Source organism: Erinaceus europaeus, chromosome 1, assembly GCF_950295315.1.
Source record: "Erinaceus europaeus chromosome 1, mEriEur2.1, whole genome shotgun sequence".
In the NCBI taxonomy this organism is placed as follows: domain Eukaryota; kingdom Metazoa; phylum Chordata; class Mammalia; order Eulipotyphla; family Erinaceidae; genus Erinaceus; species Erinaceus europaeus.
Window position 1 is genome coordinate 116,385,583 of NC_080162.1, and position 21,435 is coordinate 116,407,017.

Here is a 21,435-nt window from a genome sequence, read left to right on the forward strand (position 1 = left end):
ATTTTGTAAGTCAGTATTAAATCACTAATAAAACATTCAAAAGTTTTAAAGGAATTACCGAATAGCCTATGATATTTTTGAAGTCGCTGCTAAGAAGGAAAAAGTGCTTCCTAGTGTCATGTCAGAAGTCCTAAGTGACTTTCAAATCCTCTTTTGGGAAAATTACCTTTCCCAATTTATAACTTTTCAGAGTTTTTCTTTTAGGCAGCTTTTACATTTCATGTCTTGAAAATAACCGGTTCTGTAAGTGACAGAACTGCATTCCTATACAGGGCACTGATGGAAATAATAGAGTCAAAATAATAGAAACTGGAAACGTGTGCTGCACCTTGAGTCCCTGGGCAGCTTTGAAGAGCCAGTGCACCCCCCAAAAAAAAACAATTTTGATCCATACTGTGGGAGAAGTGGCAGGAGGTCCTCTGCCATCCTGTTCTAGGACCTGAACTCTCCTCCCCAGCTACCCCAGAGTCTTTTACTTTGGTGCAAGTTCTGCTTAGTGTTTTCTCTTCTTTTTTTTATTACTTTTATTTATTTCCTTTTGTTGCTTCGGTTTTTTTTTAATTGTTGTAGTTATTGATGTTGTCGTTGTTGGATAGGACAGAGAAATGGAGAGAGGAGGGGAATACAGAGAGGGGGAGAGAAAGATAGACACCTGCACTTGCTTCACCGCTTGTGAAGTGACTTCCCTACAGGTGGGGAGCGGGGGCTTGAACCAGGATCCTTACCAGTCCTTGCGCTTTGCACCATGTGTGCTTAACCCACTGCGCTACTGTCGACTCCCATGTTTTCTCTTCTGATCTTGTTTTTCAACTTCTGCCTGTGAGTGATATCCTTTTTTTTTTTTTTTTTAAATCAGAGCACTGCTCAGCTCTGGCTTATGGTGGCACGGGAATGAATGGAACCTGGGACTTCAGAGCCTCAGGCATGAGAGTCTCTTTGCATAACCATGATTTTATCTAACCCACCTGCTTTTCTGTTTTTTTTTTTTTAATAACTTATTTATTTATTTATTTATTTATTTATTTATTAAAGAGATAGGAGAGAGAGAAAGAACCAGACATAAATCTGGTACATGTTCTGCTAGGGATTGAACTCAGGACCTCATGCTTAAGAGTCCAATGCTTTATCCACTGTGCCACCTCCCAGACCACTCTTTTCTGCTTTTTTTTTTTTTTTTTTTTTTAAAGATTTTTATGAGGAAGATAGGAGAGAGAAAGAACCAGACATCACTCTGCCACATGTGCTGCCGGGGATCAGACTCAGGATCTCATGCTTGAGAGTCCAAAGCTTTACCACTTCGCCACCTCCCGGACCACTCTTTTCTGCTTTTTATATCATTCCAATCTAGGCTAAAAAAAAGAGGTCCCGGGATTTGGGCGGTAGTGCAGAGGGTTAAGCGCACATGGTACAAAGCGTGAGGACCGGCCTAAGGATCCGGATTTGAGCCCCCAGCTCCCCACCTGCAGGGGAGTCGCTTCACAGGCGGTGAAGCAGATCTACAGGTGTCTATCTTTCTCTCCCCCTCTCTGTCTTCCCCTCCTCTCTCCATTTCTCTTTGTCCTATCCAATGACAGCAACAACAACAACAATAATAATAACCACACCAATGATAAAACAACAAAGGCAACAAAAGGGGAAAAAATGGTCTCCAGGAGCAATGGATTCCTGGTGCAGGCACCAAGCCCCAGCAAAAACTCTGGAGGCAAAAAAAAAAACAGAGGTCCCAAGTGGTAACAGAATGAAGTATATTGTTTACTATGTAGCCACACTGTCTAATACTGTTTATATACTATTTCTATCACATTTTTCACCATACAGTCCTGTAACTTAACCTGCCACCATCATTTTGTTCTATTGTAGAAGGAGCTGTTATTCCTGTCTCTTACTATGCTTGTCAGGTGTCTCATGATGTTTTATTTCCTTGCTAGGTAAAGAAGATTGTTGAGGAACCTGTTCTCAAATCCTTGGATGCAGTAGTAGCCAGCGTGATAGAGGTAGGTCTCTTCTGAGGGCAGCATAGTCAGTGTCCTGGTTTGAATGTGTGTCTGGAGGAAGAAGGAAAGTTTGCTGCAAGGATTTGGCAGCAGGTTTTTTAGTTTAACTCTCCCAGTCCTGGTAATGACAGCACACCTGCCAACTAAGAGCTTGCTCTGAGCTTGGCTCTTTCAGTGTTGATGAAGACTACATTTATTTTATTCTTTATTTGTTTGTTTCTTCTACCAGAGCATTTCTCAGCTCTGGCTTATGGCGGTGCTAGTATTGAACCTGGGAGCTCAGAGCCTCAGATGTGTCAGTCCTTTGCATAAGCACAATGATATCTCCCCACCCCTTGGCCCTTTTTTTTTTTAATTCCCTTTTGTTGCTTTTTATTGTTGTAGTTATTATTGTTGTTGTCGTCATTTTTGGATAGGACAGAGAGAAATGGAGAGAGATGAGGAGACAGAGAGGGGGAGAGAAAGATAGACACCTGCAGACCTGCTTCACCGCTTGTGAAGCGACTCCCCTGCAGGTGGGGAGCCAGGGCTCGAACCAGGGTCCTTACACCGGTCCTCGCGCTTAGTGCCACCTATGCTTAACCCACTGCGCCACAGCCCGACTCCCCTTGACCCTTTAAATACATTGCCTGGCATTGTCTCTAGGCAGCAGTCAATGTCTCCATTTCACAGATGATGGTTTGGGGGACTAGTATGCCCATGTCACATGGTCATATAGCTAAATTCTAACCTACATCTTCTTAACTATCTTTGCTGCCTTCCTTGTTCTTCTGGTGCTTCAAAAGCTGCTTCTGTAGACCTGGTGCATAAACCCACTTTCTAGGCATGTATGCTTCTTTTTTTAAAAAATATTTTTATTTATTTTATTTTTGAGAGAGATGCAGAGAGAGAGACAGAGAGAAACACCAGAGCACTGCTCAGCTCTGGCTTATGGTGGTGTGGGGAATTGAACCTGGGACTTAGGAGCCTCAGGCATGAGAGTCTGTTTGCATAACCATTATGCTGTCTCCCCCTCCCATATGCTTCTATGCGTGAGGGCATATAGCTAGACAATTTTTATTTTCTCCTTTTTATTTATTTTAATTTATTTTTTTGCCTCCAGGGTTATTTCTGAGGCTCAGTGCCTGCACTATAAATCCACTACTCCTGGAGGCCATTTTTTCCATTTTGTTGTCCTTTGTTGTTGTCGTTATTGTTGCCATTGTGTTGTTGTTGTTGGATAGGACAGAGAGAAATCCAGAGAGGAGGGGAAACGGGATCCCTACGCTGGTCCTTGGGCTTCACCCTGACTTTTTTTTTTTAAAAGATTTTATTTATTTATTCATGAGTAAGATAGGAGGAGAGAGAGAAAGAACCAGGTATCACTCTTGTACATGTGCTGCTGGGGATTGAACTCAGGACCTCATGCTTGAGAGTCCAATGCTTCATCCACTGCGCCACCTCCTGGACCACGACAATTTTTATTTTAATGTATTATGAGCCAAGACCTAGAGAATTCTTTATATAGCCATTAAATGTTGGCTTAAGGGGATCTCAGGAAACATTTAGGTCTGCCTCTTTTTGAATATTAGAATCCAGAAAGATTACCATTTGAATGCAGGACTTGATTGCCGCAACTGTGTGCAGGGTCCACATTCCTTCCTAAGTCTGGTATTTATTTTTCTCCCCACTTAGAAAACACATAAGTCCTGATACCACTGGGGCTCAGGTGCCAAGTCGGGAGGGAAATAAGGGGAAACTACTGTGCCACAGATCATGTGTTCCCTAGCCTATTCTTGAGCCTATTCTTGCTCCCAGTGAGCTATCTGCAGATAATTAGATGTATGTCTGCAGACATTATATATGCTTACCATATATGGTTTTCTCCAGAAAGGTTCTTGGCTGAGGAACACAGTTCCTATAATTCCCCAGGTTATAGTCCTATTTTTTCTAGCCCCTTTACGTGTGGTGGCTCTGCCTATTAGCTTAAACTTTAGGTCTCTCACTGTGCTTCTAATCAGAGACCATCTGTGTGGCTGTATGTATCTTTGAGCAGACCAGGAGGACTAGGGGTGGGAGCTGGACTGGCTGACTGTTAGGCATGCATGCTGTGCTGAAGGAAGTTTCCATCTAGATCTCTGGGTGAAAGTTGTAGTTCAGTAGGGATTCTCTAAAGGGCTTGTCTGTCTTCTAGTTGGAGAACACTAAGAATATAGGCCTCTGGAACTCTATTCTCTACTGAACCAGAGAATTTTCTGACATTTTTTTTTATTTATACTTTAGTATAAATTATTTTATTTTATAACGAAAGTGAAAGGACTTGAAACCAGACCCAGGATTACTGCAGTGAAGTGATCATTATTATTACTAATAATATAATACCTAGCAATTCTGTGCTCAGTATGTTCCAGACACAGTAATGTAACATGCTTCAACTCATTCTTTGTTTCCTTTTTTATTTCATACCTTCCTTTCTCCCTCCTTTTTTTCTCTCCTCCCCTCTCTTCCTTCCATTCTTCTTTCTTTTATTGTTGTTGTTGCTACCAAGGTTATTGCTGGGACTTGGTGCACACATAACTCTACTGCTCCCAGTGGCCAATTTTCTTCTCTTCTGTCTTCTCCTTTGTGTGTGTGTATGTGTGTATGTGTGTGTGTGTGTGTGTGTGTGTGTGGTAAGAGTGTGAAAGACAAGGAGGGTAGAGGGGAGAAGAAGGGAGGGGAGAGATACCAACAGCACTTTTCCACTGCTTGTGAGCCCCCACCTCTGAAAGTAAAGAAGTGAAGTGAAGAAGTGAAGTGGGACTGGAACCCACGTTCTCATGCATGGTAAAGTATGCACTCTACTGGGTGAATCACCGTTGGACTCCTCCACTTATTTCTTGAATTTCACAGCAATACTTTGTTTATAGAGGAGGAAACTTAAAGCACACAGACAGGTTGTCTTATCTGGGCTCCTCTCATCAGCTCCCTACTTGCAATGGCTTCTTCCTGGCTCAGAAATCAGACCCTTATGTCTCCTTGAACTCTTTTCAAGTATCTCTTTGTCTCTGCCTCTTACAGATATTGTGAAGACTGTGTGATTACATGACTATAAGCAGTTAGCACAATGCTAAACTAAAGCATCAGTTAACTGTAACTTGTATTATCCATATGCAGTTGGAAACCACTGTTACATTATGTCCTTTACATGGGTCTTGTTCATTACACCAGCTGTATGCTGCAGGACCCTTCCCACCTCACTTAGTTTCTTACTGTGCTGTAGACTTCATCTCCAGCATCTCTGTTTTTCATATTACTTTTACATATGCCAAGAGTTATATAAATAACTTGGATAGTATTCTGCTTTGCCATGAACACAATCCAGGTTCAAGTTTGACTCCCCATGCATTGGAAGATGCTTTGGTTCTCTGGTCTCTTATTCTCTCTCTCTCTGCTTCTTTGTCTCTATTTGTCTCTATCTGAAAAAAAGTCATCCTGGAGTGGTAAAGCCCTATAACAATAGCCCAAAAAGTCTTTCTAGTTTTCTAAACTGGGCACATATGGGGTTGGCAACATAGCTCAGCTAAAAAGGCACCCACTTTACTGTGCATGTACCCAGGTTTGAGTATGGCTCTCAGTGCTGTTGGGGGACATTTGGTGCTGTGGTGCCTTTACCTCTGTCCCTCTGTATCTATTTGAAAAGTCATTTTAGAGCAGTGAAGCCTCGGTGATGGCAAAAAATGAATTTGGAATGTATGGAAAATAAGAAATACATCTTACTCAACTTATTAGACCTTGAGTGAATTTTTCTTTTCTTTTTTAAAATTAATTTTTTCCCTTTTGTTGCCCTTGTTGTCTTTTATTGTTGTTAGTCATTATTGATGTTGTCATTGTTAGATAGGACAGAGAGAAATGGAGAGAGGAGAGGAAGACAGAGGGGGAGAGAAAGACACCTGCAGACTTGCTTCACCGCCTGTGAAGTAACTCCCCTGCAGGTGGGGAGCCGGGGGCTCAAACCATAATCCTTATGCTGGTCCTTGTGCTTCACGTCACATGTGCTTAACCCACTGTGCTACTGCCTGGCTCCCTGAATTTTTCTCCAGTAGAAAATTTCTGCGTTTTGTATTAATTTTTGAAATGGCTTAAAATAAGTTTTAGGAGTGGGGATATAGCTTTGCATGTGTGAGAGCTTTGGTTCAATCCCCAGCACAAAAGAATATATATTTTTTATGATACTACTATTTTTTTATTCTTTTTTAAAAACTTTTTATTTATAAAAAGGAAACATTGTCAAAACCATAGGATAAGAGGGGTACAGCTTCGCACAGTTCCTATCACCAGACCTCTGCATACCATCCCCTCCCCTATAGCTTTCCTATTCTTTACCCCTCTGGGAGTATGGACCCAAGATCATTGTGGGATGCAGAAGGTGGAAGGTCTGGCTTCTGTAATTGCTTCCCCACTGAACATGGGCGTTGACAGGTCGATCCATACTCCCACCTTGTCTCTCTTTCCCTAGTGGGGAAGGGCTGTGGTGAAGCGGAGCTCCAGGACACCTTGGTAGGGCTGTCTTTCCAGGGAAGTCTGGTCCACATCCTGCTAGCATCTGGAACCTGGTGGCTGAAAAGAGAGTTAACATACAAAGCCAAACAAATTGTTGAACAAAAAGAATAGTTTTAATTATACCATAAACTGAATCTAGGGGCCAGGTGGTGGTGCACCTGGCTAAGTGCGCATGTTACAGTACACAGGGACCCAGGTTCAAGCCCCTGGTCCTCACCTGCAGGGGGAAAGCTTCACGAATAGTGAAGCAAGGCTGCAGGTGTCTCCCCCTCTCCTCTCAATTTCTGTCTTTATCCAGTAATAAGTAAATAAGTAATAAAAAAGTTTTTGTTTTTTTTTTAATAAAGTGAATCTGAAGATGCCCTGATTATAGTGTTACCCTTGAAGTAGTCAGAGTTGAATCCTCTGATCTGGGATCCCTGGCTTATTTCTTGTCCTTTATTTCCTGTGTCACTTTTGTTCAGAGATAATGAGCTTTTATTGAGAAAAAGGGCATCTTCCAGTATGCAGGTGGCTGCTTCCTCTCAAGCATCTATGGACATAAGAACATTTTGTTTTCTTCTGTCATTTTTTTTTTTACTCTCTGAACTTTTTTTTATTCCCTTTTGTTGTCCTCCTTTTATTGTTGTAGTTATTGTTGTTATTGATGTTGTCGTTGTTGGATAGGACAGAAAGAAATGGAGAGAGGAGGGGAAGATAGGGGGAGAGACAGATAGATACCTGCAGACCTGCTTCACTGCCTGTAAAGTGACTCCCCTGCAGGTGAGGAGTGGGGGGCTTGAACCTGGATCCTTAAGCTGGTCCTTGTGCTTTGCACCACCTGCTGCACTACCGACTGACTCCCCTTCTTCTGTGATTCCTTTTTTTTTTTTTAATTTCTTTATTGGGGAATTAATGTTTTACATTCAACATCTTCTGTGATTCTTAAGAGGGTAGAGAGTAGTTGAAGTGCTCCAAGTGATAAATGTCTTTTTTTAGTATGTGTGCTACTGAAACGAAAACTGTAAATATCTTTTTTTTTTCCTTTTATTGCCCTTGTTGTTTATCGTTGCTGTTATTGTCATTGTTGTTGGATAGGACAAAGAGAAACTGAGAGAGGAGGCAAAGACAGAGAGAGAGAGAGAGAAAGACATCTGCAGACCTGTTTCACTACTTGTGAAGTGACCACCCCCTGCAGGTGGGAATCCAGGAGTTTGAACTGGGAACCTTATGCTGGTCCTTGTTCTTTAGACCATATGGGTTTAACCCGCTGTGCTACAACCTGGCCCTGGAAATGTCTTTTTTAAAAAATATTTTCATCCTACTAGGGAAAGAAAGAGGCAGACTGGGAGTATGGACCGACCAGTCAATGCCCATGTTCAGCGGGGAAGCAATTATAGAAGCCAGACCTTCTACCTTCTGCAACCCACAATGACCCTGGGTCCATGCTCCCAGAGGGATAGAGAATAGGAAAGTTATCAGGGGAGGGGGTGGGATATGGAGATTGGGTGGTGGGAATTGTGTGGAATTGTACCCCTCCTACCCTATGGTTTTGTTAATTAATCCTTTCTTAAATAAAAAAGAAAAAAAATTATTTACTTTTTTTTGCCTTCAGGGTTATTTTTGTGGCTCAGTGCCTGCACTGTGAATCTCGTGCTCCTGGAAGCCATTTTCCCCATTTTTATTACCCTGTTATTGTTATTTTTATTGTTCCCATTGCTGTTGTTCTTGCAGGATAAGACAGAGAGAAATCCAGAGAGGGGGAGAGAAAGATAACACACCTGCAGACCTGCTTCCCTGCCTGTGAAGCAGCCCCCCTGCAGGTGAGGAGCCAGGGACTCAAACTGGGATCCTTATGCAGGTCCTTGTACTTCCAGCCATGTGCACTTAACCTACTGTGCTACCACCTTGGAGCCTCAGTCATGAAGGTCTCTTTGCATGGTTACCTTATGCTACCTCCCCAGCCTGCTAACAGATAAACCTCTATAGTGGTTCTGTTTACAGTGCTATCATGAGTCTGATAGTTATTTGACTGGGCCTGGAAAGTACAGGAAGATCCTGAGGAATTCTGTGCTCACGTATGTCTGCTTTCCTCACAGGCCAACCCTAGTGCTGACCTGTACTACACCACTTTCAGTGACCCGCTCTACGTGGCCATGTTCAAGATGCTCCGAGACACTCTGTACCACATGAAGGGTGAGAACTGTATGCATGTGGGTGGTACGGGGCTGCTGCAGGTCTGTGCATCCTTTCTCCAAAAAGCACTTAAAAACACATGTAACATGGTCACATGCTATTTAAAATTTGAGACAAAAGCAAATCATTATCATCATAATAATAATAGATGCTTCTTTGAATGATTTACTTGCTTAAGTTTTTTTTATGACATTGATATGTTCTATTCTGATCTGGCATAAAGCTTGACATGTCTTTTTAAGCTTTTAAAATTGAAGAAGAAAATTAGATACTTGGAGTCTTCTTTTTTTAAATATTTTTTTTCTTCCCTTTTGTTGTCCTTGTTGTTTATCGTTGTTGTTATTGCTGTCATTGTTGTTGGATAGGAGAGAGAGAAATGGAGAGAGGAGAGGAAGACAAAGAGGGGGAGAGAAAGATAGACACCTGCAGACTTGCTTCACCTCCTGTGAAGTGACACCCCTGCAGGTGGAGAGCCGGGGGCTGGAACTGGGATCCTTCCTCCAGTCCTTGTACTTTGCTCCACGTGCACTTAACCCACTGCACTACCACCCGGCTCCCGGAATCTTCTTTTTAAAATCTATTTATTATTGGATAAACACAGGTAAATTAAGAGGGGATAGAGAGATAAAGAGGGAGAGAAACAGACACCTTCAGCTTTGCTTCACCACTCATTAAGCTTTCCTTCTGCAGGTGGGGACCAGGGGCTTGAACTTGGGTCCTTGCACACTATAATATGTGGGCTTAACCAGATGCACCACCGCTTGCCCGCAGGCACTCAGATCTTATAACATACACACACACAAACTCTGTCTCTGTCTCTCTCTCTCTCTCAGCATTATGCATGTATGAGTGCACCACTTTCAGGTAGGGCGTGTGTGTGTGTGTGTTTATCCCTGGCCCTTCACCACTTACGGCTGACTTTATTTTGCCCTTTCTTAATAATTATTTATTGGAAGGGAGGAACCAGAGCGTCACTCTGGCACATGCGGTGTTGGGAATAAAACTTGGGGTCTCATGCTTGAAAGTCCAGTGCACCAACTCCCAGGTCACAGGGCTGACTTTCTTTAAGATTTTTATATTTATTAATTGGGGGGTGGGAGAGAACATCAGAGCATCACTTTGGCACATGAGATGCTGGTTATCAGACTCACAACTTCATGCCTCAGAGCCAAATGCTTTATCACCAAGCCACCTCCCAGGCAACTTGGGGCTGCATTTTCAGATAGAAAAAAAGAGATAGAGAAGGGGCGACCATGTATAGACATGGACAGATAGTTGTAGAGAAGATGGTTGGCCCATATCTACAACCTTAGGGAAACTGTTGTGGATTACAGTAGGGAGACTGAAGATTCGAACTCTGGTGGTGGGAATGGTGGGAATGGGGTTGATTCAAACCCTGTCGACATGTAATTCTGTAATATTAAAATAAAAGAGAGACAGAAAAAGAAAGATACAATAAGGGGGCTGGGTGGTAGCGCAGCAGGTTAAGTGCACATGGCGCAAAGTGCATGGACTGGCTTAGGGATCCTGGTTCGAGCCCCCAGCTCCCCACCTGCAGGGGGGTTGCTTTGCAAATGGTAAAGCAGGTCTGCTGGTGTCTTATCTTTCTCTCCCCCTCTCTGTCTCCTCTCTGTTTCTCTCTGTCCTACCCAACAATAATGACAGCAATAACAATAACAGCGACAATAAACAATAAGGACAACAAAAGTGAAAAAATAGCCTCCAGGAACAGTAGATTCATAGAACTGGCACTGCGCCCCAGTTAAACCCAGGTGGCGCAAAGTTCAAGGACTGGCACAAGGATCCCGGTTCTAGTCCCTGGCTTCCCACCTGCAGGGGAGTCACTTCACAGACAGTGAAGCAGGTCTGCAGGTGTCTCCTCTCTGTCTTCCCCTACTCTCTCCATTTCTCTCTGTCCTATCCAACAACAGTGACATCAATAATAACTACAACAATAAAACAAGAAGGGCAACAAAAGGGAATAAATATTTTAAAAATCTTTAAAAAAGAAAGGGGAGTCGGGCTGTAGTGCAGCGGGTTAAGCACAGGTGGCGCAAAGCACAAGGACCGGCATAAGAATCCCGGTTCGAACCCCATCTCCCCACCTGCAGGGGAGTCGCTTCACAGGCGGTGAAGCAGGTCTGCAGGTGTCTGTCTTTCTCTCCTCCTCTCTGTCTTCCCCTCCTCTCTCCATTTCTCTCTGTCCTATCCAACAACGACAACAACAACAATAACTACAACAATTAAAAAAAAACAAGGGCAACAAAAGGGAATAAATAAATAAAAAATAAATAAATAAAAAATAAAAATAAAAGAATTAAAAAAGAAAGAAAGAAAGAAAGAAAGAAAGAAAGAAAGAAAGAAAGAAAGAAAGAAACCATAGCACCAAAATGTTGTCCACTATGGCTTAAACCTAGGTTGTACTTGGTAAAGGAACTCTGCAGGTGAGCTATTTTGCTGACCCTTGGGCCATTTTGATTGTTTTTTATTTTAGACAGAGATACAGAGACAGTAAGAGGAAAAGACACCACAATACCATTCTACCATTTGTAATGCTTTCTCTGGTGCTTTGGTGCTCCCACATGGTACTGGCACTCTGATCTATACAGTTTAGCACTTCCTTCCAGTCTCCGTTTATGTCTACTTTAAAAGAAATTTTAATGCATTCTCCCTTATCTTACTGTATGTTATTCATAAATATGTTTTTAGAACCATGTAGTAGTCCCTGTCATGGGAATGTGCTATAGTCTAGACAGCCATTTTCCTATTCTTGGTCCTAGGGCTCTTGGGATTCTGAGTCTGATTTTGGCCACAGTAAGGGTGGTTTTACACAAGAGGATGTCATAGTTTGCCTGCTCCCCCAGGAACCTGAGTTCTCTGTTTGCACCTGAACTGCGAGGTCTCAGCTTCCTCACTTGGTCTGATTCATGCTTATTCAGTGGTGGTCCTGAGTTCTTCAGGCTCCAATTAGTTTGTTTTTAAATTTACTTATTTACTGGAAAATGAGAGAGAGAGAGAGAGAGAGAGAGAGAGAGAGAGAGAGAGAGAGAGAGAAAATATGAGAATATGAACTAGAGCATCACTCTGGTATATACAGTGCCCAGGATCAAACTTAAGAATTCATGCCATCAGGTCAAACCCTCCACCTGCTACACCACTACCCGGGCTGCACAAGAACGAAAGTTTTAAAAGGCCACAAGCTCTGGGCACCTTGAAAATTGATCTTGTTAGCCAGGAATTTTCTTCCTCAGTTTTTGCCTAACCTGATAACCAACTACCTTTTTTTAAAAAGTCACCAAAGGATCAGATTATTTCCTGTTGTTAATTGGATCAGTTCTAGTGATGATACATCCCAGTGTGTTTCATATATTCACATTTTAACGTATTAACTTCTTAAAGTAAAGTTTGGCTCTCACTTCTCTGGGAAATCATCACTTCCTCTGAGTTCCCAGTGTGATAGTACAAGGACAGCTGTGCACACACAGCCTGTGTGCTTTGAGCCACAGTAGCCAACAGCAGATGGACTCAGCTTGGGTTAGGAATGCAGGACCGTTGGCATCCAAAACTGCTGCCTGACTCTTGGTGTAGCTTTATTTCCAGCTAAGCTGCCTGTTCTCTTTCCAATAGACCTCCCCACCACCTTTGTGAAGGAGATTCATGATTTTGTACTAGAGCAGTTCAACACGAGCCAAGGGGAGCTCCAGAAAATTCTACATGATGCTGAACGTGTCCACAATGAGCTAAGTCCCCTCAAGCTGCGCTGCCAGGCAAACGCCGCCTGTGTGGACCTCATGGTGTGGGCCGTAAAGGATGAGCAGGGTGAGCACAGGCTCCTGTTTGACACTGAAGGGAACCAGACATGGGAGGTGGGTGACGGTCAAGGTGGCCAGGACTGTGTTTGTGCTGCTGCTTCCTTAAGCTTTTCTTTGGAGAAGCAGGAGCTCGGTGTGGGAGGAAGAGATATGTATCAGGAGTGAGCAGCAGAACGGGGAGTGTGCAGTGGACTTGCGGATGATTGCCGTGCATAGAACTCCAGGGCTGAAGATTATCCAGACTAGTTGGGTAGCAAGTATTTTGGCAGTATTGACTTTTGCTAGTCATGTGTGTCCTCTGGTTCTGAATTTAGGTGCAGAAAATCTTTGTATCAAGCTGTCTGAGAAGCTGCAGTCCAAGACATCCAGCAAAGTCATCATTGCCCACTTGCCCTTGCTTATTTGCTGTCTGCAGGTTAGTCTCCCTGGAGAGGTTTGATTCCCCCCACACACACCCCTGAAGGCATCCTTGTCATGTCATTCAGGTTTGGTTGGCACATCAGCAGCACTTGAGCATGGATGTCTCCAGGGATCTGAACTGGAGACTGCTACCACCTTAAGCGGAGTTCACTGCTGAGAGTATACTTGGCTTTCTGATAGTGGGGGCTCAGGTGCAGCTTTTGCCCTTCTTTGTGGAGAAACTTCTGCCCTTCTTTGTGGAGAAATCTTTGCCAGTCTTTCTCAAGTTGCAGCCTTAAGAGAAGGGCTGACATATGAACTGTACCACTGAATGAGACATCTCCTGATGTGTCAGCTCTGCTCTTCTAAGACTTTTGCCATATAGCAAATGCCAGATATTCCACATCTGCCATTGCTTAAAGATCATGTTTTGTAACCTACCTTTTGTAATCTGCCCCCGCCCAGACAAATGGACTCCCATTCACAGTGTATATCCCCCTTAGGAAGAAAGTCAAGACTTATTTTCTTGCTTGCCAAATGGTTCTGGGATCTTGGACCAGGGACACGCTTGGTCAGACTTGAGTATCTGAAGGATTCAGTCACTCTGGGCCACATGATGGGTCAACTGTGTTGCAGGGTCTGGGCCGCCTGTGTGAGCGGTTCCCAGTGGTTGTACACTCGGTGACTCCGTCTCTGCGGGACTTCCTGGTCGTCCCATCCCCTGTGCTGGTGAAGCTCTACAAGTGCCACAATCAGTTTCACACAGGTAACAGCCCTGACCGCTAGGTACCCTTGAAGTGCCAAGAGAAGGACCAACATAGTTCTGTTACTAAGAAGTTGTAGCTGCCCGACACTTGGGCTCATTCTGTTTCTTACCTTTTCTTAGGTCCCCTTCCGGCCCCCAAGCTTTTCCTTCCTCTGCCTCCCCCTGCCATGCACTCCTCCACCACTGAAGGCCCTGCTCTATCCAGCTTTCTTTGTGGCACCTTCTCTCAGCAAGGTAGTCTGACATATGAGTCCTACTTGTCCCAGACACTGGGCCAGCTCTGTGTGCACGATCTTGTCTAGTCACCCACCCCGTGAGCATATTGTTACTCTGTAGATGAGAACATGGGCACTGAACAAATCTGGTGACCTGCTAACTAAAATTACTAACACCTGCTGTGTGCTTGATGCTCTAGTATTGTGTCCTCATCCTATGAGGGTGGGCATTTTTATTTTGTCTTTGCTGAGGCTTCATGCCTACTTGCTTCCACCACTCCCAGTGAGCCGTTTGTTTTTTCTTTCAGTCACAGAGGGAGAGAGGGAGAGAAAGAGGAGAGGCACCACAGTACTGCCCCAGTGTTTACGAAGCTTCCCTTTGTGCATGCTATTGCCATATATGGTACCATAGACTCAAGCTTGGGGTCTCTCACATGGCCAAGTGTGAGCTCTACTGGGTGAGCTGTGTCCTGGTCAGAGAGACAATTTTTAAAATTTTGTTTGTTTGTTTTGAATAGAGACAGAAATTGAGAGGGAAGGAAGAAATGAGAAGGAGAAAGAAAGAGAGACAACTGCAGCCCTGCTTTACCACTCAAGGAGCTGAGCTTCTCCTTTGTAAATGGGAACCAGGGGCTTGAACCGGGTCTTTGTGCATTGTAACAAGTGTGGTTTGTCAAATATGCCATTGCCCTGCCCTTTGATGAACATTCTTACACCAGTCCTTGTGCTTCAAGCCATGTGTGCCGATGGACATTCTTAATCCTTTCCCTCATATGAAGAAACTAAGACTTGGAGAAATTGAAACACTTTCCTCAACTTCAGAGTGAAGAGGGCTTCTTTCAGCTCTGAGACCCCCTACTTGCCATGTGCCCTCACATTTCCTACTTTTGTATATCATCTAGATATACAAAAGTAGGAAATGGCCCTGGGGGGGGGGGGGCAGAACTCTGCCTGTGAATACCCACCAGGGCTTACCATTCCTTGAGAAATTACTTTTGACACCTTACCATTTGTGAGGGCTTGGGTTCAAGCAAGCCCCCAGTCGTCACCTGCAGTGGGGAAGCTTCACAAGTGGTGGATCAGTGCTATAGGTATCTCTCCTTCACTCTGTTTCTCTCCTCTGTCACCCTCTGTATAAGACAACACACACATACACACACACACACACACACATACACACACACACACACACACACACACACACACACACACACACACGTATGTAGTCAGCCACTGGAGTTGTGGAGTTGTTCTGCAGACACCGAGCCCCAGAAATAACCCTGTTAACAATAAAAAAAGTAATTGCTCTTCTGCCTATTTTATCACTTTAGCTTTGTTACTTTAACTTTCTTCTTTTTCTTTTTGATTTAAACAGTTTGCTTAATCCTTTTTTTTTCTTTTCACACACTTGTTTCTGAACTGTTTGGTCAGGTCTGTTTAGAGTGATTGCTTCTATAAGCTAAAAATGATTAGCATGTTATTTTGATTTTGAATTACAGACGGGATGGAAAGTGGCAAGCTTAACCAGATACATATTTGAATTTTACATTCAGTTGCTGGCAGTGATATAAAGATCAGCGTAACCAATGAACATTCTGAGTCAACCCTGAATGTCATGTCGGGTAAGAAGAGCCAGCCCTCCATGTATGAGCAGCTTCGGGACATTGCCATCGACAACATCTGCAGGTGGGATGCCAGGCTAGAAGATGCTTCAGACAGAAGTGAACAACATAGCAAATGTTCAGGCCAGCAAAATAGCTCACCTGGGAGGGTGCCTACTTTGCTGGCCATGTGACTCAGGATCAAACCTGGAGGAAGCTTTGATACTGCAATGTGTTTCCTTCTGTTCCTCTTTTTCATCTGAAAGAAAATGGCTCAGAGCAGTAAATCCCTTGCAATGACTCCCACCCCCAAAGTTATTTTTAAAAAATACTTATTCCCTTTTGTTGCCCTTGTTGTTTTATTGTTGTAGTTATTGATGTCGTTGTTGTTGGATAGGACAGAGAGAAATGGAGAGAGGAGGGGAAGATGAGGAGAGGGGAGAATGATAGACACCTGCAGACCTGCTTCACCGCTTATGATGCCACTCCCCTGCAGGTGGGAAGCCAGGGGCTCAAACGGGATTCTTAAGCCGGTCCTTGCGCTTTGTGCCACATGTGCTTAACCCGCTGTGCTACCACCCGACTCCCCAAAGTTATTTTTAAAGCTTATTTCTTATTATTCTAAACATACACTTGGGTGAAAAAGAGAGAGTGTTACTTATTTTTAAAAAGCAAAGCGCAGCACAGCGGGTTAAGCACACGTGGCGCAAAGCGCAAGGACCGCCGTAAGGATCCTGATTCGAGCCCCCGGCTCCTCACCTGCAGGGGAGTCGCTTTACAGGCGGTGAAGCAGGTCTGCAGGTGTCTATCTTTCTCTTCCCCTCTCTCCATTTCTCTCTGTCCTGTCTAACAACAATTACATCAATAACGACAATAGTAACTACAACAACAATAAAAAAACAAGGGTAACGAGGGAAAATTAATTAATTAATTAATTAATTTTTAAAAAGCAAAGCTTTAGGGACCATGTAGTGACACACCCAGTAGAGCACATGCATTGCCATGCATGAAGACCAAGTTTTTTGTTTTTGTTTCTTTTTAATTTTTTTATATTTATTTATTTTCCCTTTTGTTGCCCTTGTTTTTTTTTTTATTGTTGTTGTAGTTATCATTGTTATTGATGTCATCATTGTTGGATAGGACAGAGAAATGGAGAGAGGAAGGGAAGACAGAGAGGAGGAGAGAAAGATAGACACCTGCAGACCTGCTTCACCACCTGTGAAGCGACTCTCCTGCAGGTGGGGAGCCGGGGCCTCGAACCAGACAGAATCCTTGTGCTTGGTGCCACGTGCACTTAACCTGCTGTGCCCAACTCTGTTTTTGTTTTTTAACCAGAGCACTGCTCAGCTCTGGCTTATGGTGGTGTGAGGGGCTTGAACCTGAGACTTTGGAGCCTCAGGCATGAGTCTTTTTGCATATCCATTATGCTATCCACCCTCCACCAGAGGACCAAGTTTAACCCTCTTCCCTCTCTTCCTCTCAAAAAAGAGAGAGAGAAAATTAGACTGTAAATAGGTCTGTGAACTGAAAACAGAGCTTCCTGTTGTTGTTTTTATTTATTTATTTAATTTTTAAAATATTTATTCCCTTTTTGTTGCCCTTGTTTTATTATTGTAGTTATTATTGTTGTCTGTCTTCATTGTTGGATAGGACAGAGAGAAATGGAGAGAGGAAGGGGAAAACAGAGGGGGTAGAGAAAGATAGACACCTGCAGACCTGCTTCATTGCCTGTGAAGTGACTCCCCTGCAGGTCAGGAGCCGAGGGCTCGAACCAGGATCCTTATGCTGGTCCTTGCACTTTGCGCCATGTGTGTATTTTTAAAAATTTTTAAGTGTCTTTATTGGGTGGGTGTAGATAGCATAATGATTATGCAAACAAACCCTCATGCCTGATGCTCCAGAGTCCCAGGTTCAATCCCCCACACCATCATAAACCAGAGCTGAGCCGTGCTCTGGTTAAAAATAATAATAAATAAATGTTCGAGCCCCCGGTCCCCACCTGCAGGGGGAAAGCTTTGCAAGTGGTAAAGCAGGGTTGCAGGTGTCTTTCTGTCTCTCTCCCTTCCTCTCGATTTTGACTATCCAATAAATAAATAAAGATAATTAAAAAATTAAAAGAAAAGTATCTCTTCTCTCAATTCTGAATGTCAATACAAAATCAAGATGGTAGCATGCCCACCCTTTTCTGTCAGACTTGTACTCTATTGTGACTCTGTGGCCAGATGACCAGACTGATACAAAGCATGAGACCTGCCTGGGATGATTTTTCTATACAGCTTCTTCTTCTAGCGTTTGCCCTTCTTCCGTAGCCAGTCAACAGCGTCAGGTTGAGCCTGATGTAAAGTTTTGAGACCTCCTTTGAATCTGGAGAGGTGGCAGTCGTTGACTATGTGGGTCATAGTCTGTCTGTAGCCGCAGGGGCAGTATACAGCTAAAAACATATAAATAAAAGAAATAGTCCAGGGCACTTCTCAGCCCTACCATGTGGTGGTGCTAGGGACTGAACCTGGGGCCTCAAGCATGCAATTCCTGTGCTGCAGCAACTAAGACATCTCCCTAGTCCCACTTATCTTTCACTGTGGTGCTGCAGAATCAGGGCCTTCTGTGTAGATGATACTATCACAATCTTGAGCGGCCTTTCACTATTTTAGAGTGAAAGGGAGAGAAAAAAGACAGATAAAAACACAGCAGCACTGCTCCACCATTCATGGGACTCTCCAGTGCCATCCATGGTGCTCTCATGTGCTGTGCTCTTCCCCAGGTCCTGTTGAGTGATAAGGTAAGTGTCCTACCAGGTGAGCTGTCTCCCAGCTCCAATACCTGAGAAGATTTTATGTTTTTAGAGACTTAAAATTTTCCCCTTTCTCTGGGATGTAATATTTCTCTATACTACTAATACCTATTAAAACCTTGAAATATAATTTTAGCATTCTCTCGGTTATCTTGGAACCGTCTGCCTTAGCTTTTAAATCAGTTAATTTGACTTTTGTTAAGAAACAACACAGGAAGGGGCCAGGCAGTGGTGCACCTGGTTAATTGCACATAAAACAAAATACAAGGACCAGAGAAGGATCTGGGCTTGAGCCCCTAGCTCCTCACCTGCAAGAGGGATGCTTCACAAGCGGTGAAACAGGTCTACAGGTGTCTTTCTCGCTCTCTTGTCTTCCCCTCCCCTCTTGATTTCTCTGTCCTATCCAATAAAATGGGTGTGAGGAGTAATGGCTGCCAAGAGCAGTGGATTCATAGTGCTAGCACCAAACCCCAGCAGTAACCCTGGCAAAAAAAAAAAAAGAAAGGAAACAGCACAGGAAACTTCACATTGGAATTAGAGTACATGTCTTATTTTTTTTTGAGAGAGAGATAGGGTGAAAGAGACCATAGCACCCCCACTTCAATGCCATGGGGACCTCACATATGACAAAATTGTGTGCTGTACCAGGTGAGCTATTTCCAAACCCCCTTCATTCAGATTTCTGGGACAAAAAAATATCCAGAGAAGTTTTTTATGCTTTGTCGACCTGAAAAAGGAGAAGTGCAAACAATACAGAGCACAGGGTATTCAAACTTTTGTTGTGATGCTTAATACAGTGTTTCCTCACCATTCAGGTGCCTGAAAGCTGGCTTGACAGTAGATGCAGTGATTGTGGAGGCCTTCCTGGCCAGCCTCTCCAACCGACTCTACATCTCGCAGGAGAGTGACAAGTACGCCCCAGCCCTGAGGGGCAACCAGTTGTCTTCTACAAGCTCAAGACTAGAGGGAAGAAGAGGGAGGAGGTGGCTGGGATTGTGCATTTCTATGATTCCTTCTCATACTGCATGGAGTTGTGTGATGGGTTTGCCACAGATTTCAGAGGGAACCCACCTGGGGAATGTATATCTTAGACTACTGTATCGGGCTAAAGGTCTAGTCTTGCAGAGTAGTGCTCAGGCCATTGTGTTTTTGCTGCTGGATAAGGATCCTTGACTGTCAGTGTCAGGTGAATATTTCATCTGAAGGACTGTAATGATTTGGAGCCAAGGCTTCTGCGTTCTATTTCACTGCTGCCTTCCAGAGCATTGTTCCCAGGGTACTTCTGTTCTCCATCATAGGGATGCTCACTTGATTCCTGACCACACCATCAGAGCTTTGGGACACATCGCTGTGGCCCTGAGGGACACCCCAAAAGTCATGGAGCCAATTCTGCAGATCCTGCAACAGAAGTTCTGCCAGCCTCCCTCCCCACTTGATGTGCTCATTATTGACCAGCTAGGGTGCCTGGTTATCACTGGAAATGTAAGAAAGGCCCCACCTCTGAGGCCCATTCTCTCTGAAAAATTGTTAAATGCTCACAGCTGTCTTAACACTGAATAGTGAGATTCAAAAAGAATAACGTAAGTGGGGGGGGGTGCTGGAGAGACAGCACAATGATTATGCAAAAGACTTTCATGCCAGAGGCTCCAAAGTCCCCAGGTTCAATCCCCAGTACCATCATAAATCGGAGTTGAGCAGGACTCTGGTAACTTTCTTTTTTTTTATTTCTTTTTTTTAATTTTTATTTTCCCTTTTTTGTTGTTGTGGTTATTATTTGTTGTTGTTGATGTCGTTGTTGTTAGATAGGACCGAGAGAAATGGAGAGAGGGAGGGGAAGACAGAGGGGGAAAGAAAGATAGACACCTGCAGACCTACTTCACCGCCTGTGAAGCGACGCCCCTGCAGGTGGGGAGCCGGAGGCTTGAACCAGGATCCTTACGCCGGTCCTTGCACTTTGTGCCACGTGCGCTTAACCTGCTGCACTACCGCCCACCTCCCTCTAGTAACTTTCTATGTGCATCTTTCTCTCTGTCATTAAAAATTTTAAAAAGGGAGTCGGGTGGTAGTGCAGCAGGTTAAGCGCATGTGGCGCAAAGCGCAAGAACCGGTGTAAGGATCTGGGTTCAAGCCCCTGGCTCTCCACCTGCAGGGGAGTCGCTTCACAGGTGGTGAAGCAGGTCTGCAGGTGTCTATCTTTCTCTACCCCCTCTGTTTTCCCCTCCTCTCCATTTTTCTCTGTCCTGTCCAACAATGAAGACATCAATAACAACAACTACAACAACAATAAAAAAGGGCAACAAGAAGGAAATAAATATTTTTTAAAAATTTTTAAATAGTGGAACGATTCCTTGAGTACCTGGGGAAAAGATTTTTTATTATGTTTACTTATTACCAGAATTCTGGTTAATGGTAGTACTGGGGTAGTGCTGTTGCCTCGGGTATGAGAGTCTTTTTCCATAATTATTATACTATCTCCCCAACTCTGGGAAAAAGATTTGAACTAATCTCTTGCTTACGTTAATAATATAATAGGATTTAAATTGAAGCTGTTTGCATCTTAGCTTTCTTTTAGTTCCATTTTGTTTATTTTTTCTTGAAAGTTTTTTTTTTTTAAATATGTAGAGGCATTGAAACAGGAGAGGGGGGAGACATCAAGGAAAGCATCATTCCACCATCCTTGGATGTTCCTTAGGTGCTTTTCATGGTGTCCCCTTATGATTCTGGTGATCAAACCCAGGGCCTCACATAATAAGGTACCAACTGAACCATTTCCCAGCTTCTGCCAAGGATAGTCTTACAGGTTCAGGATCCTAGAAGCCCTTATAAATGACAGACAGTATAGGGCTTTTTTGGTGTTCTTTTTTTTAAATTATCTTTTATTTATTTATTGGATAGAAATAGCCAGAAATTGAAAGGAGGAGGTAGAGGGGAGAGAGAGACAGAACACCTGTAGCACTGCTTCACTACTTATGACGCTTTCCCCCTACAAGTGGGGACCGAGGACTTGAACCCAGGCCCTTGTACATTGTAACATGTGTGCTCAACCAGGAACACCACTGCCTGACCCCCACTTTTATCTACTTTTTTTTATTTTAAAGTATTTATTTATAAAGTGGAAACACTGACAAGACCATAGGATAAGAGGGGTACAGTTCCCACCA

General features: G+C 43.6%; 1 protein-coding gene across 1 annotated transcript in view; it reads left to right on the plus strand.

Annotated features, from left to right (window-relative positions):
* Positions 1–21,435, plus strand: part of PI4KA (phosphatidylinositol 4-kinase alpha) — a 153,322-nt gene that overhangs the window by 46,447 nt on the left and 85,440 nt on the right. Inside the window, 8 exon segments of the mRNA XM_060194530.1 lie at positions 1,935–1,994; positions 8,594–8,690; positions 12,318–12,509; positions 12,817–12,917; positions 13,538–13,667; positions 15,436–15,568; positions 19,090–19,185; positions 19,573–19,756. Coding sequence (XP_060050513.1) covers positions 1,935–1,994; positions 8,594–8,690; positions 12,318–12,509; positions 12,817–12,917; positions 13,538–13,667; positions 15,436–15,568; positions 19,090–19,185; positions 19,573–19,756 — 993 coding nt within the window.